The 25417-nt window shown below is 38.5% G+C and overlaps 2 protein-coding genes across 5 annotated transcripts; both read left to right on the top strand.

Moving 5' to 3' along the window:
* Window positions 1-284: 284 nt before the first annotated feature.
* On the top strand, window positions 285-5462 carry ppp6c (protein phosphatase 6, catalytic subunit). Its single transcript, XM_077522501.1, has 7 exons — window positions 285-413; window positions 1571-1666; window positions 2167-2232; window positions 2330-2471; window positions 2587-2666; window positions 3974-4183; window positions 4458-5462. The coding sequence occupies exons 1-7, from the start codon at window positions 339-341 to the stop codon at window positions 4704-4706; spliced, it is 918 nt and encodes a 305-aa protein (XP_077378627.1). The 5' UTR covers window positions 285-338; the 3' UTR covers window positions 4707-5462.
* Window positions 5463-6264: 802 nt separating this feature from the next.
* On the top strand, window positions 6265-25095 carry golga1 (golgin A1). Of its 4 annotated transcripts, none has more exons than XM_077522800.1 (24): window positions 6265-6452; window positions 7546-7830; window positions 9838-9928; window positions 12105-12212; window positions 13707-13804; window positions 14681-14713; window positions 15423-15551; window positions 16150-16319; window positions 17497-17608; window positions 17692-17775; window positions 17929-18054; window positions 18141-18236; window positions 19201-19296; window positions 19714-19809; window positions 20762-20902; window positions 21717-21791; window positions 21893-21982; window positions 22071-22173; window positions 22352-22512; window positions 22650-22808; window positions 23027-23086; window positions 23549-23773; window positions 23865-23951; window positions 24166-25095. In XM_077522800.1, exons 2-24 carry the CDS (start codon window positions 7702-7704, stop codon window positions 24244-24246), a joined length of 2550 nt encoding a protein of 849 aa, XP_077378926.1. In that variant the 5' UTR covers window positions 6265-6452; window positions 7546-7701; the 3' UTR covers window positions 24247-25095. The 4 variants fall into 4 exon arrangements, with proteins under 4 accessions (XP_077378926.1, XP_077378928.1, XP_077378925.1 ...); XM_077522802.1 differs by having other exon boundaries at window positions 6265-6496; window positions 12105-12179; XM_077522799.1 differs by having other exon boundaries at window positions 6265-6496.
* The last annotated feature ends 322 nt before the right edge of the window (window positions 25096-25417 follow it).

Here is a 25417-nt window from a genome sequence, read left to right as displayed (position 1 = left end):
TTCAGTGAAAATAGAAATTAATTAATGTATCAACCTAGTTCGTTATATCAGTCACATTATAACGGTGACTGCACAAAGCCAGGTGTCTATTTACCTTGACGCTAAAACTAGTGAAATGTTTTTTGTTGTTGTTGTTGTTGTTGTTTTAATTGCAGTACTGTATTCCATACAAGCGGATATGTCACTCAAAGTGTCAAAATATGCCACTACACCCAAAATAATAACAGATGAAATGTAACATAAGGACGGTAGGTGGCAGTAGAGTGTTTCATAAAACACAAATGGCCCGACCCACCAAAGCGTTGCAGGAAGTTGCGCAAGACACATAGCTAGTTGCAATGGCGCCTCTAGATCTGGATAAATATGCGGAGATCGCAAAACAGTGCAAATACCTTCCAGAAAATGACCTAAAGGTAACCCACACATAATATGAACGCATTCAGTAAGAAGAAGTAGTGCGCTTGTATTACTTTGAAGTAAGTTGTGGTTAAAATGTGCAATTAATTGACGTTAGCTTAAGATAGCTAGTAGCGTTTAGCACACTGGCTACGTCTGTGCGGCCAGGAAGTGAACATCTTTACCAGAATTAAACGGAGCGAGGAGGTCGTGTCTTTTATGAAACATTTGGCATGATTACCTTTGTCTGCTGCATATTTGTGAAGGTCAAATGATTAGACCTCTGTGTATTGACTTGATGGGGGTGAGGTAGATGTTACAATCGCTGTATTGACTGCATAGTCATGTGTTTATGGGTGGGTAACCCAAGTAATTTTCAGTGACTGGGAGACACGCAATGTCATTGCCAATGGTAAGTCAAAGGTCCAAAATTACACTATAATATACTTTCATTCAGAATGTTATTAAAATTATTGTGGGTTGCATGATGCTGCAGTTTACCAATGTTAAATTATACTTTATTTGTCATTTTGCCTCCAAGGTAATCAATATTGTTATGTATGTGCCTGTATTATGTATCTGTTAAAGTATCATTTGTTACCAGTGACCTCTTCTGGGTTGATGTCATGTTATGTAATGTGGATACAACCACTGGTTAATGGAAAGTGCTCTCACCATTATTAACCCATTTAATCCCAGTGACATATTTAGTTTTTTTAATCCAGACATTCATTCCTATTAGTATGAATTGTTGTTTCTTTTATCTAAATTGGTGATGGGCTGTAATATTTTAATTTGCCCAATCAATCCATGTCGTCATTAGTCTGCTCCACGAAATAAGACACAAGCCTACAAGTTATATTTAATGTTTGTCTGCATTTTTTTAAAGAATTATTATTCCCCCAATGCATTGCAGTTGATGTCAATTATATGTGGGTTTTCACTTTCGAACTAGGGAACTATCGAACTAGGGATCGGTTATCAGTTTTTCCAAAATCGTTGATCACTGATCGGCCGAAAACCCCTGTGTAAAGCCTAATATCCACAATGTTTTGATAATAGAATGCCCTGTAAGGTATTATAACATTTTGGTAGTTGCTTATTGCCATCATGAATTTCTGTCTGTCTGAACCTCCACCACCTGTACAGTACTTTTATTTTTTCTCTTACATAGCGATTATGCGACTACGTGTGTGATCTTCTACTGGAGGAGTCAAACGTTCAACCTGTTTCTACTCCAGTGACAGTATGTGGGGACATACACGGACAGGTGACAGACACAGAAAGCTAGTGAAATAAATGCAGTGCTTTTTTTCTTTTTAGCTTGATGGTATACAAGACTGTCTCAGAAAATTAGAATATTGTGAAGTCCTTTATTTTCTGTAATGCAATCAAATAAGCAAAAATGCCATACATTCTGGATTCATTACAAATCAACTGAAATATTGCAAGCCTTTTATTTTTTTAATATTGCTGATTATGGCTTTTTTTTTTTAACTTGGTCTGATGAAATATTCTAATACTTTGAGATAGCTTCTTCAGCTATAAGCCATAATCAGCAATATTAAAATAATAAAAGGCTTGCAATATTTCAGTTGATTTGTAATGAATCCAGAATGTATGACATTTTAGTTTTTTTAATTGCATTACAGAAAATAAAGAACTTTATCACAATATTCTAATTTTCTGAGACAGTCCTGTATATGCTGTATAACATATATATATATATATATTTTTTGATATTCATTTTTTCCCCCCCTTTCGTGCTAGTTTTATGATCTTTGTGAACTCTTTCGAACTGGTGGCCAAGTTCCAGATACAAATTACATATTTATGGTTTGTATATATTTTATATTACTGTAACTTAATAACAAGTTTTCTTAAAGGTCTTTCCTTTGACTTGATGTTGATAATAAGTCTGTATGATCTTTAGGGAGATTTTGTTGACCGAGGATACTACAGTTTGGAGACTTTTACCTACTTGCTGGTGCTGAAAGCCAAATGGCCAGACCGCATCACGCTTTTGCGTGGAAATCATGAGAGCAGACAGATTACTCAAGTTTACGGCTTTTATGGTGAGATGAGTGTAAAAGAATGATCAGTTTTTAATCTAGTGTAATAAATACAATAGTATATGTTTTTGCACCTGAACTGTAATGGCTGTGTTTATCATTTTTATTTGTTCCACAGATGAGTGCCAGACCAAATATGGAAACGCTAATGCCTGGCGTTATTGCACCAAAGTGTTTGATATGTTAACAGTGGCAGCTGTAAGTATTACATTAATATTATATACAGTGGACCTCCATTTAATGTACCACAAGCTATGCGAAAAACTACCACAAGCTATGCTAAATAAACTAACCAAATACTATGCTAATAAATCACTACTTTGAAAATCGATATAGAGATGTTCACAAACGCTACAATTTCAACTTTTTGTATGAGACTGAGCCAGCGGGAGGCAGAATGGCAACATCTATGGGGAGAGATTTCTCTCAAAATTATTCACACACAAATAAATGACTAGTTTTTCACGTTTTTAAGACCCACAAAGATTTTCTCATGTTTTTCAGATCCACAAATATAGCCACGATTTTCATGTCTTTTTTTTTTTTTTTTTTTTTTTTTACTCATGTGCTCCCAAAAACATATAAATACATTCTATTTGAAATATTACCATGCTCCCAAAGACGTATTTATAAATTTTTGTATGTTTTTTTATGCTAGACCAGGGGTGGCGAGATCCGGTCCTCGAGGGCCGCAGTCCTTCAGGTTTTGGATATTTCACTTCTTCAACACAGCTGATTCATGATCAGCTCATCAGCAAGCTCTGCAGAAGCCTGATAACGAGCCTGTTAATTGGAATCAGCTGCACTTCGAGTAGGGAAATCTATAAAACCTGCAGGACTCCGGCCCTCGAGGACTGCAGTTTGCCACCCATGTGCTAGACGCACATGTGTCAGGCTTCGGTCCTCGGGGGCCTGAGTCCTGCATTTTTTTAGAGGTTTCTCTACTTCAACACATCTGATTCAATGATCAGGATAATTATCAGGCTCCTGCGGAGCTTGCTGATGAGCTTAATATGAATCAGCTGTGTTGAACGTAGGAAACCTCGAAAACATGCAGGACTCAGGCCCTCAAGGACCGGACTTTAACACCACTGTTCTAGAGCATACAGAAGGCTTTGATGCAGCCTCTGAACTGAAGAGAATGATTGAAGCAATGGTAGTTATTACAAAAACGGACAGCAGGTGGCAGCAGAGCATAAGAGCACAACCAGGGCCATTTTGTAAAAAGGTCTTTCCCCAATGTTTTACAGATTTGTGAATAATTATAAAACCTAGCAATATTCTAATGCTAATTTCTGCAAAACAGAAACAGATAGAAATATACTTTTTTTTTCTTGATGAAAGAAGAGACTTTAATCTTTCTTTTGATGCTTTTATAGCAATAGAACACAATATTCAAAATCCAGTAAAACAGCCGGGAGCGAACGGGATTGCTTCTGTGAAAATGGCTGGGGGTGAATGAGTTAAACTATTGCTGCATTAAATGTTCTTCTGCTTTTCACTAGCTGATGGATGAACAGATCCTGTGTGTACACGGAGGCCTCTCACCTGACATTAAAACCTTAGACCAAATTCGGACCATTGAGCGGAACCAGGAAATCCCTCACAAAGGAGCCTTTTGTGATTTGGTTTGGTCTGACCCTGAAGATGTCGACACTTGGGCCATCAGCCCTAGAGGAGCAGGTTGGCTCTTTGGAGCTAAAGTCACAAATGAGGTACGTCACATCTGTTTTTACACCAGACATTGATATTTATGGTTAAGGTAATGTTCAAGTTTGTTCCTGACTGGATTTTTTATTTTTTATTTTCACTTTTAGTCATTAACTTATTTAGTCATTTATTTATTTGGAATTTTGGCAGTTTTGGTCCTCCATAAGAAACAGTGCAGGTGTGTGACTTTTGGAAGTCGGAAGTCCGTGACATCTACCCATTGTTCTCGTCTTTCCCCCTAATATTTCTTCATTTCTGTGTCTTATCAAATCCCCGCAGTTTGTTCACATCAACAATCTTAAGCTGATTTGCCGGGCGCATCAGCTGGTCCACGAGGGCTACAAGTTCATGTTTGATGAGAAGCTGGTCACAGTGTGGTCTGCTCCCAACTACTGCTATCGCTGTGGCAACATCGCCTCCATTATGGTCTTCAAAGATGCTAACACAAGAGAGCCAAAGCTCTTCAGAGCAGTGCCTGATTCTGAAAGGGTCATTCCACCTCGGACAACAACACCTTATTTCCTGTAAGATAATGAAGTCCTGTACATTTAGTTGTTGTTGTTTTTTGTTTTGTTTTTTCCCCAGTGCAAAGACACCAAGGAGAGTGGCGACAGCACTTGTTAGTCTGTATGACTTTTGTAGTGTAAATTTAAAAGTATTTACAGTGCCAACTGTTGTTTATTGCCCCTCTGTACATTTAAAGCCATGTTCTGCAGCTTAAATCTTAGGCCCCCTCACTCGACCTGGAAGTTTGCGACAAGGTATCGATGCTTACGTGTTAGCAATATAGGTTTATTCTGCACATTTAGCATTATCCATTGCATTACAGTAGCATTTCGGTGATGGATGGAAACTAGATGTCAATCGTTACCGCTTCTATCCCGATCTACTTATGAATTGAAAGTACCATGCGATCACTTGATGGCTCAAAAAGCAGTTAGAACTTTTGATATTTCTGTTATGAAAAAACGAACACAACAGCCAAATATAGAATACTGTACATTGACATACGGAAGCTTAATATTGCTACCTGAGCTGCTGTTTTAGTATAATTGTTTTTATTTTTATTTTATTATTTCACTGAAGCAGTGATGCCCTAAACTGCCTCTCAGACTTGTAACTTCCTCACAGATGTTCAGTTCTCACTCGGGGCTTAAATCACAAAGATATTTCACAGCTAGTAAGCTGGAATCTGTGTGCTGAGGTCGACTGACCATTGTAAAATGTTCATATTTGCAGATCTCTGTTTTACTTTACAATAAAGATTTTCTCGTCTGAACTAAATCCTGTTGCTGTGATTTGGACATGACTATTTCGTAATAGCTATCTTGCATGAGAATGACAGAGCAACTACAATTATGTACATACATTGTGGTATGTTTAAATGTGGAGTTAGGCTATGATCTTTATACTTTTGTCTCATTATGGAAGTAAATATAGCTGAACGGCTCACCCTGTCAATCTGTACTAGGGGTGGGTATTGCTAACAGCCTCACTCTCTTTCAAATATACATACATACAAATATACATACTTTCAAATATGCATACATACAAATGCACGTATGTTAAAGTAATTGTTTACACGAGCAGGATTACACATTTTATCGTAATGTATTAATTCACTGTATTAATAATGAAATAAGTTAAAAGATACAAAGAATAAGGGGTAGGACTAGATAAGTTTTTAACTTCTTCCTACTCCCTTTGGACATGTAAACCATCACGAATGATTGCTATGAGTTTCTTCTTTCTGTAAATTTTTATTTGCTACTTATTTATGTTTATATATTTATATGTTATGTTTATATGTTCAATAAACAAACGCTCACTTACTCACAGTGGCCAGTCAGTTACCCACCCCTGTACTTCTAATCCATTTACAGTAATACTTTTTTATTATTATTAATTTGGGGGAATAATTATAGACTGATAATGACGTACTTTTATCATTTTACTTTCTTTTTTTTTTTCCAGGCATATCGCCCCAACTTGTAGGTAGGTATGGTATGAATATGGATAATTGGAGAAGCTGAAATAATACTAGGAGCGAATGTTGCTTTTACCTTTTCGCCCGCTAGCAGGCGCACCCTCCTTGTTCTTTCCACGTCCCTCTCCAATGAACAGGAGGCGCAGCCGTGATGTCATCGGTCATCTGTGTTGGTCGATTACGTGTAGCTCACAGACCTGGGTTGGCTAGCTTGACAGACGAAAAAAGCAACGATTTGGTTCCTACAGTAACGACACGCTGTTCTTGGAGCGGACAAGGCAACCCCGGTAGGCACGAGAAAACCTCACCAAGTAAATGTGGAGTTGTTATGGTAAGAGAAAGTACACTCTAAAGAGCAACCAAGCTAACAATTGCTAACCAAACCCGGTGGTTGTAATGTTAACTTTCATTGTTATGACTAGCGTATGGATGTTTTAGCGCTACGTGGCTAGCTATTTAGGCAAACGATTTAACAGTTCACCCAAATTACACACATCCAACTTAGTCGTTTATAAAGTATGACAAAAAATCCCGACAAACAAGCTAAAGCTGTCACCTGACATTTACATATCAGGTGTTTAGTTAAAGGATGTGCTCACTGAAACGGAATCAGCAAATTCTTCAGCACCGTTCAATTCATCAAGTTATTCCAAAAGCCCTCGTTACTATTAATCTGAACTCGGGTATCTCGTTTCGTTCGATGTGCAGATTCATTGTTAAGTTCTACTTGAAATGTTATACTTAAGATAACAGGTTCAGAGGTCACATTGCCCAAAATGCAATTTACCATCTTTTCAATGTATCATGGAATTGATAAATAAAATATTTACCCGTATGTTTGAATGATACTGGTCTTTCAAAATTGCTTCACTGCTATTGCAAGCCTAAAAATGACCCTGCTGTCACAGTCACACGATGCAAAATAGGGCTGCACAATATATCGAAAAAATATCGATATCGCGATATTGGCCCTTGCAATATGCATATCGCAAAGGCACGCACTAAGTTTTATATGGAATTTTATGTTTTTTATATGAATTTGACCAGTCAGATGCTAACTAAAATGTGCATCGCCATTCAATAGTTGAAAATTATCAAGACATAATTACAATTAATTAACTAAGATTACATTAAGGTTGCTTATTTTGCCACATGAAAAATGTTTTTCTTTCATTAGGTTACAAAAATGTAATTTCTTTAGGTACATGTTAAATATCGCAATAATATCGATATCGCTATGTTCAGCAAGTATATCGTATATTGCATGTTTTTCCAATATCGTGCAGCCCTAATGCAAAAGCGTTGTTTAAAACATGATTTGTAGCAAATTTTCCCAGATTTGGCATTTGAAAGACACATCTGTTTCTGTTGTCTCCCCAGATGTAGTGGAATGGCAATACTAAGGTGTACTTCATTTGAAGGGTACCGCAGAAGGATACGTGTCTTGTTACGCAAAGAGGCGATGAAGTCCCTACACCGTATGGTGTGCAATGATCTCTAGAAGCTTCTGTTGAGGAAGTTACTGCAGATAGAGACATGTTTGCCAAGCTGAAGAAAAAGATTGCAGAAGAGGCAGCCACGGCCCCACGGACTGGCATTCGTTTACCCCGCACCATCAGCAAGGAATCCATCACTTCAATGGGAGCAGACTCGGGGGATGACTTCGTAAGTTTTCTTTAAGATTATGGTTTTTTGAATGGCCCTGTAACATTGCCTTTAAGTCCGGACTCGTTCTTGTGACGCAACGAGTACGTTCTTGGTAAGCCCAGTCTCAAGAACGTACTTCCCAAGCGCGCATATCTCGCTGGCGTATTTCCATATTTTGTCGCAGTTATATCATGTGACTAGATTTCAATTATTTTGTACTACTATTTTGATGTTTCAAAATGTGTTTGTACAACATACATCAGTTGAATCCAGAATCCAGGTCCAGAAAGTAAAAAACCTGGAACTGTTTGGCTTTAGCTACAGGTGTTTCTACTCAACAGGTGGAGAAAAACTCCTTTAGATGCCAATTGAATAGGAGCACCTGTGGCAAAAGCCAATCTGTGGCACTGGCAGGGTTTTTACCTTCTGGACCTGGGTTTTCCCGAACCTGCAGCACTTCAAAAGTGTTTAATAAGTTTGTACCTGTAGTTCAATAGATAAATTGGCTTTTATATCAATTAATGCTTCATTTGCCTTTATTTTAGTATCTTATAATTCTTAATATATCTGATATTGTTGTAGTAAAGAATAATAAAATAAAAATACATTAAAAAGGGAGCTTGAAAACAAATAATCACAAATTAAATCCCAATTGCAGTTTTGAGGAAATGAATGTCTAATTAGATCCATCCATCCATTTTCTTAACCCTTATTCCAAGGGTCGCGAGGGTGCTGGAGCCTAACCCAGCTGTAGGCGGGGTGTACCCTGAACTGGTTCCCAGCCAATTGCAGGGCACACGGAGGCGAACAGCCACTCACACTCACAAGCACACCTAGGGACAATTCAGTGCACCCAATTAACCTGCCACACGTGTCTTTGGAATGTGGGAGGAGACTGGAGTACCCGGAGAAGACCCACGCAGGCACGGGGAGAACATGCAAACTCCACCCAGGAAGGCCGGAGCCTGGACTTGATCTTGCGTCCACAGTACTGGGAGGCGGACCTGCTAACCAGTCATCCACAGTCTACAATTTAGTTTACAATCTTTGCCCCGATTTGCTTCCAAGTCATGGGTAGAAAGAGTCATTGTTGTACTAATGTCATTTAAGCTCGCCTCAGTCATCTATCACAAGCTGCAAAAATTCAGGGCATCTTGTTCACAGCCACCTTTTCAGAAAAAGCTCATAAAGATTTACTTAATGGTAGTATAATTTTATAATTCAGATCCAACCATGCAAACAAGTAAAAAGTTGAATTTTCAAAAATAGTCCTGATTCATATTCTTTGCTTATTTTATTTAACACATCTTAACTCGGCCACAAGCTAACTGGAATCCTGGAATAATGGTGACATTAACACTTGTGAAATAGTACAGTAGCAGGTCTGACAGTTAGTTGGGTGTGACTTTTCTAAACTAAAATGATGACGTCAGGGCTGGGCTGTTGCATTCAGTGTTTGCCATGCATCAGGATGTTGTTACCGGACTCCTTAAATTGAACAACCTTTGATTTTGTTATGTTACTTTGAAATACAGATTTAAAATAAAAACAATAAATAAAAAAATTAATCCTGCTCATTTTGCTGCTTACCTTTTTTTTTTTTTTATGTGATCATTTGTTGAAATGGTGCTGTGAATATGCTGATATTGTTCCAGGTAAATACTGTCATATTTATGAAGACGATTCTCCATGATTATGCTGTTTTGCTAAGTTAGCTTAGTTATTGTTTCCCCCTGTAGTGGAAGGTTTATTCCTAAGGCTGTAGTACAGGCTCAACTGCACCTCCATAAATTATTTAGAGTTGACCAAGCAATGATGCCAAGTGATACATGACACCATATGTTTATTGAATCATGCAAGCGTAAATATTTTTATATTAAAGGCAGTATGTTGTTTGCCATTTTAGAACACCGGTATGTAAAAAAAAAAAAAAATCTAAAAATGGTGGTGGTAGAGTGGATTTTGAGTTGTTTATAGCTGCTGCTCACTTTCAAATGTAATATTGTGTCATCTCTCTGTCCCTAGGCATCTGACGGTAGCAGCTCCAGGGACGACCTGCCCGCCCAACTGCTCAGGAGGAATGATCAGATCCGTAAGCTCGAAGCAAAGTTATCAGGTGGGACATTCAGTGTGATGTCTACTTGTCTTTGTCAATTCATCCACGGTATAAACCACCTCTCGCTCGAGTCAGCTGAGCCACCTAATTCACCTAAACAGTATCGAAAATGGATGGATGGAAGGAAGGGATTGTCTTTTACAAGACTGCATGCTTTGGGCGGTTATGTGCAAGTGTGATTTCCTGTTTGGAGTTATGGTTCAGGGTGGATGATTTTGTGTTTGGATTAAGAGCACCTAATAGCAGAGGTGGGCGCGTCAGTGAATTTTGAGAATCCGTCATTCGGCAATCGTCAACAGTTGGTACACCCGTCCGTCATCGTCAAGCCATCAATATTTCAAGCCGAACTGCATTACGTGCTCGGCGGACACGTCAATTTCGAGTTCTTTTTCTTGCTTCCTCCACTGATGTGGAATTCCCTCATGCCTCCATGTACAAACGCGTAATTGATTGCAGTTTAAATTATGCCTCGTAGACATGTGTCTTCGCTGATCCCATTTTCCGAATTCCTTGGTCAAACGGATGTTGAACAGTGCAAATACCGGCAGTATTTTGTTGTCCGTTCCTGCGGCCGCACATTGCCAAAAAAGTGGGCTCCGAACGGGTTAGGCGAAATGAACTGCAGGACACAGGAGGTCTCACTGCAGTCTGGTGTTTTATATTATCTGTCTCTTTATTCACTTTCTCGTTTAATCTCCACATTCAAGTACATAGCCTCAACTCTCTTCCGCGTTCTTCCTGCATGCATGCTCCAAAGTCACACGTCATACGCAGTCATTTACAGTGGCTCGAGGAAGCAGCCAACCAGGAACGAGCGCACAGCAATCAGAAATGCATGGTGGCACAGCAAAATTTGCCCAAATGCTTGGCTGGAAGGATAACGTCTTTGGAATTCTTCTGTCTTCGGAACTCGGTGCACACAAAAAGCACTTTTTTTTTTTTTTGTTTTGCTTTGTTTTTTTTGTTTTGTTTTGTTCTTTGCTGGCTCGAAAAAGCAGCGGTTCGGATTTAGGAGCGGCGCAACGCCACTGCCAAATGAATATAATGGGAACGCTGTTGAGAGTTGGCGCACACAAAAGGCGCACTTTTTTTTTTTTTTTTTTTTGTTTGTTTGAAGGAGCGGCGGCGCGCCGCTGCGCCGCTGCTGAATGAATAGAACGGAAACACTGTTGACAGAAGGCACACCTCTGCCTAATAGGTTATAATATCACATATGATGGTTCTTCGTGGAAAGCAAGTTTCAGAATTTTGATAGTGATTTGGCTTTTTTGTGATTACATTCTTGTGAATTTGACGTTTCAGTGTAAAATTAGCTGTGCTTAACTTTAGTTTGTTAAAATATGACCAAAGGTAAAAAAAAAATTGGTGTCAAATTTAATGTTGGTATAGCTCAGTTGTCGTGGTTGTCTTCCATTCGTGAGGTTGTGGGTTTGGCCCTCACCCCTGGTGACTGTCGAAGTGTCCTTGAGCAAGACACTGAACCCCGATTTGCTCCCAGTGGACCTGGCAGCGCCTTGCGTGGCAGCAGCCGACCATTGGTGGGTGAATGTGTGTGACTGAGCCATTTTAAATAAATTGCACAATAACCCTTTAAAATCTAAAGATTCGTAGGACACGTGTACGCACACACACTACTTTGTTGCTTCTTTGGATCGGCACAAAAGTAGTCAGTGAACTCGACTCAGGAACGGTTCTTGTGTGTTCAAAACGTGCTTTTGTGCTCAAAATTTCCCCGTGCTTGTGATTGTCACCAAACTTAACCCCACATTGTAGCCTAAGCCTACAGCACGCACAGTGGCACGGTCGGCGTTTGCTCCCAGATTTTTTTTCTATCAAACATTTTACAAATGTTATTAATATTGATTTCTTTTCAAGCCCTATTTTATTTTGTCTTGTAATAATTGTACTTATATTATAATTAAACCCCTCTACTCAAATAGAGTAGAGCCTTGAGATTTTGATAAATGCTGCTCCCCCCACAATAATGATTTTCTCAAATAAGAAAATCATTAGGCTTATTTTTCATTATTCGTCAATCACATTTTCCCTTTTGTTTTCTCCTTTTGTTCTTTTGTTCTCTCTATCATCTTCCTGTTTCCTCGTGTGTTTGCGTGCGTTTGTGTGCACACGTGTGCCATTGATATTCCATCTCGTCCCTGTGTCCCAACAACACTAGACTACGCTGAGCAGCTGCGAATAATGCAGAAGACCAAGGAGAAGCTTGAAATTGCATTAGAAAACCACCAGGATTGTACGTACCTCTCCTCTCGCTCCCCTCCTACCAGTGAGCTTCTTTTCTCTTATCTGTCATTCAGCTGTACTAAATAACTCACCGCTTCTTCTCCTTTCCACAAAATCAGTTCTCACATTTCGTGTGTTATTATCAAATGCTTTGTAAATGTTTTCTGTGGTCATGTTGAAGGATCTTGAAACCCAAAACCTGTTTATTCAAGTCATAGTTAATATTCTGGGAGAACAAATGGCTATACGGTCAAGTGGTGGTCTGCATGCTCTGATATACTGATTGCTTTTTTTTCCGCACAGGTGTTTTAAGATTTAAATGTGAGCAGCCTTCTGAATGCTACATTGATGTGCGGTCATGAGCCAGTGTGTAAGCATGCACTGCTTTGTTTTCTTCTGCCTCTCCCTTTAAAGCAACACATTAGCAGCCTCTGACATTGTGGCCTTTTGTCACATTTCAGGCTTCAAACATACACATAAAAAATGTATTTTATTTTATTTTATTTTTGCGAAGAATCTACACCAAGTGGGGCACAATCATTAAGTGGAATGAAATTAATTATAAAATAAATAAACAAACAAACAAACAAATACATAATTGAACAGTAGTGCATGTGAAATTATTCACCCGATTTTCTCTCAGTGTAGCACCTGACTTTAAAAGTTCCCTGATGATTTCTGAATGACGAGATCCAATGTTGACCTAATGGCTGGTGATGATAAATAGTCCACCTGTGTGTAGTCTAGTCTCAGTGTAAATGCCCCTGCTCTGTGATGGTCTCTGAGGTCTATTAAAACAATCATGGGGAGCAAACAGCATCATGAAGACCACGGAAAACGCAACAGGCATTCCGGTCTGGGATGACGTTGCGGAGAAGTTTAAAGCAGGATTAGGGTAAAAGCAATACGTTAAGTTTGGGCTGGTGCAAAAGTAAGGCTGCACATCACCCTGAAAATACCAACCCCATTGTCAAACTGGTTGGCACCATCATGCATTTTTTAAAATGTTATTTTTGTGAGGGAAAATGAGATTTGTGTATGACATCAGATTTACTTCACATTTAAGATATAATTTTGTCTTAGACAAATCACATTTCTGTAATTGTTGGATAGCAATGACATGACAATTATGTGAAAGAAACTCTGTTTAAGCAGTTTCTGCATTAAGGGATAGTCTTCTCACAAAATCAAAAAGATTATTCCGTCCCCCAATAATTTCAAGTGACCCTCATGAGTGTCCAAATCATTGCACGTCATGATGGTACAACACATTGCCAAGCTCCCGTCAACAGCAAAACAGGTCAAGTGTGGAGAAAGCATGTATGGCATTTGTCAGCCTTTGCTTTGGATCATGTCGCAGCCTAATACTTTGACTTTTCAAATATGTTAACGTGTTAACCGTTTCCTCTTTTTGGCTTTTCCTTTCTCAGATTTACTTCATGCTTGCAGTCAACTTTGTGTTTTTTGTTTTTTGTTTTTGTTTTTTATTTTCTTGTTGTGCCCTTTGTTTTTACTTTGTCTCGTATTTTCTGCCTAGCTTCCATAAAGAAACTTCAAGAGCAGAATGAGTTTCACCAGGCTAACAGAGCCAAAATTGCAGAAGGGATGACTCTAGCACTGGACAAAAAGGACCAGGTAAATGTTAATCTGACCTATGCATACATACAGGGCTGTGGGAAAGTATGCCCCCTTCCTGATTTCAGATATTTATATCTATATTTATTTTTTGCATATTTATTAGTACTTGATTCAGATCACCAAACCAATTAATAGCTCAAAAGAAACAGATAAATCACAAAAGAAGAAATTTTTATTTTTCATTTTATTATTTTTCATTTTATTATTATTATTATTATTATTATTATTATTATTATTATTATTATTATTATTATTATTATTATTTCAATCTCTAGTGTAATAACCTTATTTATTGATTGATTGAATTATTTTTTATTTTGTTATCTGTTCTGTTCTCATTGCTGCTGGACATGTAAATTTCCCAGAGGGAGCCATCCCAAAGGGATCAATAAAGTCAAGTCTAAGTCTAAGAGTGAATCTTCTGGGGAGATACCGAGGCGTTCCCAGGCCAGCCATGAGACATTGTCACTCTAGCATGTTCTGGGTCTTCCTGGGACTCCTCCCAGTGGGACGTGCCCGCGAACACCTCAACAGGAAGGCGTCCAGTATGCATCCAAATCAGATGTCTGAGCCTCCTCGTCTGGCTCAATCAAACTTGACTGGCAGTAAGAAATTCTGGGTGAGACCAGTGAAATGGAACTTAGCTTTCTGAAAACAGTGGTGAATCACTGGTAACTCATGGTTTAAATAGGTGCAATTTATTAAAAATCCCAAACATTGAACAAATGAAAAGGGAAGAAAAAAACATCTGAAATTAGGAAGGGTGTGTACTGTGTATGCTTCTTCAGGGCACTCTTAATTACAGTACATACATAGACACAGTCACATTATTGTGGTCTGAATGCATCGTTGTTGTCTATACTTTAACCACAGGAATGGATGAAGAAGTTGGCTGATGTGGAAAAGGTAAGCATTATGTTGTTATGGTTCATTAATTTGAATACAGTGTTCCCTCATTTATTGCGGGAGTTACATTGCAAAAATTACATTATTATAAAATAAAGAACATTATTTTCGGTGTAAACTAATTCCGTTGGGAAAAAAAACTGCGTTAAGTTAATAGTGCTGCAAAGTCAAGCTTTTTGGACACATTACAACAATGCGCTACAACTTCAAGTACATTGTGTCACATTGCAACATCATAGCAAGGATAATAGAGACTAACATTTTTGCCGAGTGACTAATTACATTTACAAGGCAGTAAGTGATTTATGAAAGGAATTACTTTTAGAAGAAGGCATTTGTAATTATAACTACTGGTAATTAAATTTTTAGGAGCGCCAAAGCAACAGACGAGGGCGATGATGTGGTGGCTGTTGACTACGTTAGTTGTTCATTTTACCGTTGTGCCTTAAAGATGGCTTACGTTTTCTCCCACATCACATTGCAGCCAAAGGTACGATCCTGGTGGATTTACGTGTCTTTTAGATCTAGATTTAGGAAACCAGCAAAGTATTGAGGTAAACCTGCAGTTATGATCACAGATGAAAATCCACTATAGAGTGAAGCTGCGATAACCGAAAAGCGATGTAGTGAGGGAACACTGTATTTCGTCATTTTACTTCACTTGATTATTCCCAAAATTACAAAACCCAAAATGTGTATGTTCATTTAGGAGAAGACGGCCTTATCAGCAAGACTCGATGAGATGATGGAGCAAAGCTTGACACTCTTCCAGAAAAGGGATGATATGGATGAACTGGAGGGCTTCCAGCAGCAGGAACTTGCTAAAGTTAAACACATGGTGCGTCTTGTACGTGTAGAACACTGATACTCCCAACCCATTTGGACTTAAAGGGGGATAGAGCAGTCACTGTTGAATATTTTTAGAATCGATTATCCTGTCGATTAGTCCGTGTCATCGGGTGGATTTGTGTCAAACATACTGTATCATTGATGTGGCTTTACCTGATGAGATGTCATAGATTGCAGTATCAACATTCCACCAGTAGAGGAAAGGTCATGGGTAGTTTAAATACAGTAGATTGGGGGTTTATGCAGATTGGAAATGTCAGCGTGAATGGCTACATGGTGCAGATGAAGCCTCTGTGCAAGAAGTTTGTCTATATTTCTTCGGGTGCAGTGATTTTTTTTGCAGTTTAGAGGCATAAGATGAGGCCAGCGACGCATCATAAACAGATCATATTTATCATTTGTCATAGTTACTATGTTAACTAATGAGGAAAGTCCTCACATTTTTTTTCATTGCAAACACCATCTTTATAGTTATCAGCGTCTTTTTTTCTCTCTCTTTCTTTTCTAATTGCAAGTGCCAACTTTGTAGTTAGCTTGGTCTTAAACTTAAGGATTGCTTGTTTGTGATAGTCCGCTATGTCTACCAGTTGCTGAGAAAGGAAGAACAGCTGGGCCAACGGGAGCGGGACCTCCAGCAGCAGGAGGCTGAACTTCATTCAGCGAAGCAAAGGCTTTCCGAAACTCAGGGGAAACTTCAAGCTTTACAAAAGCAACTTGAAGAGAGCTCCAGATTCACAACTGAGCTGGAAATTGAACGGTAAAATGGCACACCTTTGTTTTACACTTGTTTGTTTTTTGGTCAGGAATTTACCATACTGAGGAATGTAGTAGTTCACACAGCTGCCTTTTACTCGCGTAGAATAGAATCATTGAGTAGTGACTGTAGTGGTGGATTTGAGTCTGTGTGTGTCTGATTGGCTGGCGACCAATTCAGGGTGTAGTCTGTAATATGATGAGCTAAGTTAGGGGTCACGGGCCTCAGAGAGCTGCTTCTTGACTACTAATTAATGCAAAGGGCGACCAGTTTGATACATACATATGAGATAACAACTGCTCAGATTTACTTAAATATTATAATTAAACGTTATTATTAATAATTAATGATAGTCTTACTTGAACTCATTTATCATGTTAATGATTTCTCATAATAGTCGGAGAATAATGAAATCATTTCAAGTCATACTTTAAATACATAATCTTATAAGTGTAAATTGCTGAATCAAAAGTCTAAACACTTTTGTCAAATGCAGTTTGCAAGTCTGACCAGAAATTACACAATTTGTGTACATTACCGGTAATTGTCACTGCACTCTGCTGTGGTGTTGTTAAAAAAAACAAAACAAACGTATAGCAGTGTGAGAACTGAATAATCAGTCAATTGAAATTAATATAAACACGAAACAATGTACAGATTCAGAGATTTCCAAAAGTGACTTCTTTTTTTTTTTTTTTTTTTTTTTTTTTTTTTTTTTTTTTGTCTGAATAAATTAAGATTTGAATCATAAACATTGGTTTGCATATGCACTGTATTCTGCAGGGGTGTGTATCACCCCAATAAAAGACAATTCAATACATGTGTAATACAATTAAAGAACGTCTCATTGTTAAAGTGGAACCATTCGATTTGGTTTGATTCAGTGGGATTCCGAGTCGATTTGGTTCGGCTCAGTTTGAGAGTCTTATGGAATGAGTTTCTTGTTCTTTTACATGCATATGAAAATGAATTTGTCAGTTCTGAAAATGTGGCAATTCTCTTGAATAAAATACAATTCTATGAATATATTTTAAAGTGGAAGGATTCGGTTGAATTTGATGAACTTGTATCTTTTAACTTAAAATCGATTTTCAGATTCAAAACGTTTTTTTTGTTGTTGTTTTTTTTGTGGAACAACGTCTATTTGTATCAAAATCTTGACAAAACTGGATTTGTGCAGAGAGGAACTGCTGCTACTCGGAGAAGAGGCAGATAAGAAAATTGGTGAGTTGGAAGGACAAAACCAGAAGCTACAGTTGGTCATCCAGCAGGTCTCAGAAGACTTGCAGAAGGTCAGTGTGAGTGAATGTCGTTTGTCATTTTATCTGTTATTTATTATGAGTACCCCGCCTCAATACATGTTTTTTTCTTTCAGTCACAGAGTATGGTGTCCATTTCAGAGAGCTCCCTCCGGGATCTTCAGACTGAACATAATGCCCTGAAGTTGAAACAACAAAAGGTCAAAGAAAAACAAATGTTCTTGTCAAACAACTGTGGGTCATTATGGAAATATATGATGTATTATTTAGCTTTTTAATGCAAAAGCATTTAACTCAATAGGTTGAATTTAAGAATTCATGTAAATTTGAAGATGACTTCTTGAATTCATTAGGCTGCTGTTAGTGAGGAGGACAAGGAGCGTGTCTTGGGGGACCTTCAGAAGAAGGTGAACTCTTTAGAGAGGCAATTGCAAGGAAACCTGAGCCAGGACGACCATCTTCTTGAGCTTCTCCAGGAGGTGAATTAAAAAACTTAATTTCCTTCGCAGTATTAATAAAGTATGTTTGGGGAAGCTTAATGCTTATTTGTTGTTTTGCTTTGCAGAGGTCCAGTCTTGAGCAAAGACTGGAAGAGTCCAGAACAGAACTACTAGAATTTCGGACAAAGCATGCTGATACAGTCAGTTCCTCGGAGGCACAGGTCTTCACAAACATCTATGATACACGATTCACACTACTGTTTGTTGTTCACTTGAAAACTATGCAACTCCATTTTTTATATGAAGTGTTTATCAAGTGCAAGATAAGAAAAAAAAGATTGCTAAGTTTTGCGTAATAACTTAAAGCTGCTCTATGTAGGAATTTGCCCAAAATATCTTTACAATAGCCTTTTTTATTTGACCATCTATGACACACACCTTTTGTAATTATCAGATTAACATCTTAGCTGTTCACAATGGATAAATACCGCCTTATTTTCCTCGGTGGCGATAGCCAATTGTAGCTACATCATGCTAGCGGAATGTGAATGCTACTATGCCGAAAGCTGCGCATTCATTGCCTTCTAAACATTTCTTACATCTGTAAGCATAGATAATTTGTTATGACGATTCCAGCCTCTGGGACATACTTGCCAACTTTGTGTTGTGAAAAATTTGGATTTTTTTTTTTTTTTTCCCCATCAACATTTGTGTCTGGACGTCTCCTTCACTATCCATCCGGTGTAACGCTGCATGCTGCAGTCCCCTTCCCTCCAGCCTCCTACTGCTTTCCCAGTAGAATTTTGGGTGTGTTATGGGTAACCAGGAAGGTGCGTTCTGCTCGGCCTCCCTTTTATTCATGCCCGCCGACATCCACTGGATTTCCGGTCAGGCCACCAGTGGCCTGTGCTCAGGCCGTGGCTTTGCTGTAGCAACAAGAGGTTTTCTTCACCCATCCTGATTTTATGCATGCTCCCCTTCCAACTGGAGCTCGAAATGTTCCAAGTTAGTTGCCCCACAGCCCCCACCCCAAATGGCCCGGGAAGGTGCCCTGTGCTCGTCTCAAGGCTTCTTGACTATCACTGTCTCCAGCGGGAGTCTCGTAACCGGCTGCTCATCGTGCGAGCAGGCCAGTGTTGCCAGATACTGTCAGCTCACCGAATGTTTTTGTCTGTCTGATCTAAGGTATCCAAAATGACGTGCAGCATTACAGAGCTCCAGACACTTCTCCGACATAAAGATGAATCCTCAAGGTCCTACCGAGACAGAACAGACACACAAGTGAGCAAGGACATCTACGAAAAATACCCAAGATGACGTAGCTTTTTCACTTTAGTTGAATGGTGTGCTGTTAAAATGATGAAAGATAAAATCATCTTGTTTGTATGTACCCACGTATATGAAATTCTACCACTACGTTTGACCAATCACAGCAAATACATGCTGTTAGTGGCACCCGCTGGAATTAAGATTTCCATGTTGTGAAAAAATCATGTACATTTTAGTTTAAAATCATGGTGAAATCTTATCTGGCATTTAAAGTTGTCATGAGAGTCATCAACTTGCTTTAAGAAAATGAAGGCTAGAAAACCTCCAGCTCAGCCAGAAACCTTAGAAATATACATTCTATTGAACATACTGTGTATGTGCTGTTAAAGCTTCTATTCTATTGTGTTATTGTGCTGATTTATTTTTCAGATAGCAACCCTGGAGCAGCAGGTTCAAGCAAGTTGTGATCGCCTTAAGAGTGCACAGCAGCAGATTGAAGTGAAAGAACAGCAGACAGAAAAATTGGTTAGTTCCCATTCAGTAGTCAAGAATGTTTTATTCTGAGCTTCATTTTGTAAATCAATGAAATTAATTAAGGCTCAGGCCTTCCTGTGTGGAGTTTGCACATTCTCCCTCTGCCTACGTAAGTTTTCTTCTGGTAATCCGGCTTCTTCCCAGATTCCAAAAACACAGATGGTAGGTTAATTGGATACTTTAAATTGTTAGTAGGTGTGAATGTGAGCGTGTCTGGTTATTTGTCTACATATGCCCTGCGATTGGCTGGCAACCAGTTCAGGACGTACCCACCTCTCTCTTGAGTCTCCAGCACATCCGCGTTCCTTGTGCGGATCGATAATGAATGACTGAGTGAATATTACACAAAATACATGATTTTTGAGATTCCAGGTGGTTTGACTTGTCACACAAGCTGGAAATAAACTTTACTATTAAACATCATGACAATCATAAGAATGCAAGTTGTACAGATAATGGATTGATGGATGAAAAATGTGAAACTGAGTGTGTGGGGGGAGGATGAGGCAAATTCTTTTTCACGGTACTGTAGTATTGTCTTTGGTTTATTTTCTGATCATATTATGACAGGTGACTTTCCTTTAGGAGGTCCTGTGTGAATATTTGAAAAGATACATAATGTATCACACTATGGCATTAACTGAGTTTAAAGACTTTTTTTTTCCAGACAAAAATATTTTTTCCTATAAAAAGCAAAAAAAAAAATCATCTAACCTTGCTGACAGTTTCGGCTGTCACTTTAGCCTTCGTCAGAGCTGTCAAACATCACGCAAGGAAGTTTGACAGCTCTAACAAAGGCTGAAGTGACAGCCGAACTGTCAGCAAGGTAAGGATTTTTTTTTTTCCCAAAAAAAAAACTTTAAACTCAAAATACCTATACATTCATATTGTGTTTGTCATTTTACAAAAACATATTAATCAAGTGATGCATTATGTTTTTCAGCAAGGAGAATGGAATGCAGAGAAAGCCTTTTTGGATCAGCAGTTGTGTTTGTTGAAGCAGCACAATCTAGAGAAGCAAAACAGGCTGGAGGAGACTATAACCTCTTTACAAACAGATAAACATGCAATGCAAGACACAATGGTAGGCTCTTCACAATTCTGGGTTGGGTTTGTCAATGGGCACTTTGCACATACTGTAATCTCCAGCATTGCTGAAATACAGCTCTATCGTTTCCAATTTGAGAACTGTAACCTCCTCCAAACCAAAGCAGCAAGCAGCAAATAAGAGATGCTCTAATGCAGTTAATACTTTAAATCCATGGTTTCGTGGACCAGCAAGTATTGAATGCCTGCTCCAGTTTTTCTTGATGTTGTTTTTAAATTGGCAGTTTTATAGCATCTGGACTGAAAAATAAAGCTGGAAAGCAATTTTAACATTTCATTAATATATGAACTATGTGGAAGTTTTACAAAGTTTATGCCCATCAATTACAACTAGATGGCTGTTGAGAATGAATTTTTGTTTGGGTGTGGGGTTGTGTGGTATAAGGGGGTTCTATGGATCAAGATTCAAGATTTCTTTCATCTATGAAGCAAAATTCAATATAAGCAGTTGGCCTTGCTATCGAAAATGTCTCCCATCAGTGGCCAACTTTGCATATTCATAGTCCATTCTGCGCATTTTTTTTTGCTGATGATTTGTTTCTGTATAGAGCATAAATCACAGGTTTATTTGGAATTGGGATTCGTCTTTTTTGACCAGCCACAATCACATCAGATTGAACTCGGATGTTCATGAGGTGAAGATGGGTTCTATCATGGTACATCTGTCTTACAAGGTTTTGTTCTGACGTCATAGGTGTACTGGTATTTTTGGCGATGTCATCTTTTTATGAATCATATGGGAGCATTGATAAGGAAGGACTAATTCTTTGCCATCACTTTTCTTGTTCTAGGCTGACCTAATGAGGCAAAGAGATCAGGCAAATGTCCAACTGAGACAGCAGATGGAAGATCTGGAACAGTGCAAGGTAAAAGCTGCTAATGATTGGAGCATATATTGTCTATTGTTAATGTTTTTTAAATGAAATTAATAATTGAATATAAAGAAAATATTCATTCTCCGTTGCAGGTGGAATTGGTCGGCAGACAGACAGTTAGCACTGAAATTGCCAAAGCTCTAGAAGAAAGCAGGCGGCAGAGAGAGGAACTACAAACACAGGTCTGTTGGCATCATTCATCAGTTTCTCCTGATCCAATTTCGCGTTTGTTATATGAAACGTAGAGTGTTATTATGTGTTTGAATTCAGGTTGAGGTGTCAACCGCATCACTTGAGAGATTACAACAAGAATTGTCAACTGTCAATGAGAAGCTAATGTTGAGAGAAAAAGACCTCCAAAGACTACGTGAAGGTACATACGCACACTTAATTACTTCAAATTAATGTAATCCACTTCATCATATTTATTCTCCTTGAATTCATGCCCTTCGTAATGGTTTCAGTGTACAATGTTCACCAATGATCACCAGTGTTGTGATACATTTTTTTTTCTGTCAAGGAAATACACACAGTGTAAAATTGTGTTACAGAACTGCAGAGTCGGCAGGCATCACTGGCCCAGCTCCGGGACGAATGTGAACAGCTGCGGCTGCAACGGGAGCAGATTGAGCTCGACAAAGACTCCCAGCTAGCTCACCTGAGAGAAGAGCTACTCAGCCAGACCCAACAGCAAGATGCTTGTCAGGCTCGGGTCAGTACCTACCGGTGCCTATCCATTAGATTAATGATGCTTAATTCACATTTCTGCATACCTTAACGGCCTGAGACTCCCAACGTGTAAAAATATATACATTTAGCTGCTTACAGTTGCAGTTGGTGTGTTTGCAGATCTCATATTTAGAGGTGGAGGTAGAGACCCTGACTGAGCAGCTTCACAGCCCTGCTGTGTGCGTGGAGGACTACAATGGCAGCGTGACAGTGGATGATCTAGATCAAACTCAGAAGGTTAACATAGAGCTCGAGCAGCAGCTCAGTGACAAGAACAGGGTACGATACATTTTTCTTCTCATTGTGTTATCTCTACTTATGAAAGTTTCAAAAGGGGACACATCCTCAGGAGTTCTTAATATAATTATTGACTTGTAAATCTCTTGTCAAGTGTATCCGTGAAAACAGGTGTGATAATAAAAATAACATGCCGATATTTTCAAATGTAGAGTGACTGAAACCACCATCTTAAAAAAAAGCTTGTGTTTGACTTTCAGACTATCAAACAGCTGCAGCAGCGAATGGCAGAACTAAAAAGAACGTTGCAAAAAGAACTGGTAAGACAAATTAGTAGTAGTTGTTGTTGTTGTTGTTGTCTAACAGACTGAAACCCTCGTTTAAAAGTCCAGTGCATAACTATGTATAATATGCTACAAATGCTTTGGATGAAAATTCTCAAAGATGCACCTTCTCTGTGAACTCACCTGATTGCCATGTAAAAAAAAAAAAGTTTGAAATGCTTGACTGGCAGGTGTGATTTTTTTTTTCTTTATTTTTTTTTACACAGGTGCACTATGCCCAATTACCATAATTTCACAATAACATGCGATCGAGCATTATATGCGGTTGCACTTCAATTGATAATTCTCCTTTCTTCTCATATATTAAGTGCTCCTACAATTTGCTGGCATCCATAATCCAATATTGCAGCATTATCTGCATCGTGATTTGAAAGAGTCCTACTTTACAGTTTTCTGTTGACAGAATTTTTTTCTGTATTCTTTCTTTGCTCACTATAGAAGCTGAAACCTGAGCCAGAAGAGGAAGCAAAGGAAAAGATCACAGAAAGCATTGTAGTAAAACAAGAAACGGTTTGTGCAGAATTGCCACCGTCGTCTAGTCCAAGTTTTTACACCCCAAACACCACAGTGACCAACACCTCAGACCTTAACGACTCAAGAGAAATCAACTTTGAATACTTGAAGCATGTTGTTCTCAAATTCATGTCATCCAGAGATGCTGAGGTAAGTCATCAGTCGTTTTCCTAAATAGTTTGTCAAATTTAAAGCTCGAATATGGATTTAGAAGCTATTCATGTATGTGTTTTGGTTGTAGGCATATCAACTCATACGAGCTGTGTCGGTGTTACTGAACTTCACCCACGAGGAAGAGGACATGTTAAAGCAAACCTTGGAGTATAAAGTCAGTGTTAAATAATTTTTTTTTTTTTATCTATATTTACAAATTTTGGGCAGTATAAAACAAATATACTGAATTCATTGTACTAATTTTTTTTCGACTGATCCTTTTTTTTTTTTTAAACACTTAAGTACAAGACTAAATGCTAGATACAGTCCCCTTTATTTTGTATTCATTTGGGTTCCTTTGATTGCAATCTTTCTCATTTGCTTTTCAGATGTCCTGGTTTGGCTCCAAGCCCTCTCCAAAGGGAATTATCCGGCCTTCAGTCTCAGGCTCTTCGACCCACTGGAGCTAATGGACTACTAGGAAGGTGATCTGAGAAACACAAATAGGAGGACCACCATCAGGAGAAAATCAGTCCCCCTTGTGTCGTTCCAAACATTTAGTGGGAAGCTAGCTCCAAAACTTTAAGCAGTATCCTGCTAACACACTATCATCCCCAGTTGCGTGGGACAAAGGACTACTGTTGTTTTTTGTGTTTTGTTTTGTTGAATATTTTCAGGAGAAGGGCTGCATGGATTTTTTTTTTTTTTTTTTTTTTTTTTTTTTTTTTTTGTAATATTGATTTTAAAATTGTCATTATGAAGGCCGAAGCCAGTGACATCGTTAAAGACACATTTACACTGTAAGTGGAGTTGTCCTATGTTTTCACTTACACGACACACCTACTGGACCTACTTGGCGTGAAGGGAACTGCCTCAGTTTTTCTCAGATGCAGCTGACGGTCTAATTTTCCTGATTGATATTTGTTGCTCTTTTTCATTATTTGTCTCAATTCATAAATACATATTTTAATATACTGTTAAAAAAAGGTTTCTAAATGGAATGACCCTAGGTTTGTGAGCAATCAAGAGTCAAGATATTCAACTTTAAATTTAAAAAGTCAGTCATTACAACATTCCACTACTTTATTCTGGTTTTGTTGTTGTTTTGTTTGTTTGTTTGTTTGTTTGTTTGTTTGATTTTGTGCAAGAGGCAGGGTAGACCCTGGTTTGATCGCCAGACAATAGATCTCAATCAAAACCCATGGACTAACCTAGGCTTTTTAACAGTTTTTGTAAGCCATTCAATTAAATAGAATTTCGTGATGATTAAAAGACATGCTTTTTACAGTAAATGATTGAATAAATTATGTCATATAGTGCCTCTCTCGGTCACTGAGCTGCTCACCCTATTTTTAAGGGACAGCACCTTAATGAAGAAAACTCATTTTCAGTCGCTTGTATCTGGGATCTTGTTCTCTCAGTCATGAACCCCAACTCCTTAGCATAGGTAAGAGTAGGAATGTAGATAGACCTGGTAAATTGAGCTTTCTTCATCGTGACAAACTGATATAGAGTTACTGCAGACACTGCACCAATCGTCCTGTTGATCTCCCGTTCCATTCTTCCCTCACTCGTCAACAAAAGCCAAGATTCTTGAACTCCTCCACTTGGGGCAGGATCTCAACCACAATTTGTTAGTAA

This window comes from Festucalex cinctus, chromosome 5, assembly GCF_051991245.1.
Source record: "Festucalex cinctus isolate MCC-2025b chromosome 5, RoL_Fcin_1.0, whole genome shotgun sequence".
NCBI classification, from domain to species: domain Eukaryota; kingdom Metazoa; phylum Chordata; class Actinopteri; order Syngnathiformes; family Syngnathidae; genus Festucalex; species Festucalex cinctus.
This window is presented reverse-complemented; position numbering and strand designations above follow the sequence as displayed.

Bases quoted from the DNA above. Each gene is read 5' to 3' on its own strand.
- golga1 (XM_077522800.1), top strand. From the start codon at position 7,702: ATGTTTGCCAAGCTGAAGAAAAAGATTGCAGAAGAGGCAGCCACGGCC. The intron at 9,929-12,104 runs GTGGGACATTCA...CAACAACACTAG, and splicing joins GCTCGAAGCAAAGTTATCAG to ACTACGCTGAGCAGCTGCGA. The intron at 17,609-17,691 runs GTCAGTGTGAGT...TTTTTCTTTCAG, and splicing joins TCTCAGAAGACTTGCAGAAG to TCACAGAGTATGGTGTCCAT.
- ppp6c (XM_077522501.1), top strand. From the start codon at position 339: ATGGCGCCTCTAGATCTGGATAAATATGCGGAGATCGCAAAACAGTGC. The intron at 2,233-2,329 runs GTTTGTATATAT...TATGATCTTTAG, and splicing joins ATACAAATTACATATTTATG to GGAGATTTTGTTGACCGAGG. The intron at 4,184-4,457 runs GTACGTCACATC...AAATCCCCGCAG, and splicing joins GAGCTAAAGTCACAAATGAG to TTTGTTCACATCAACAATCT.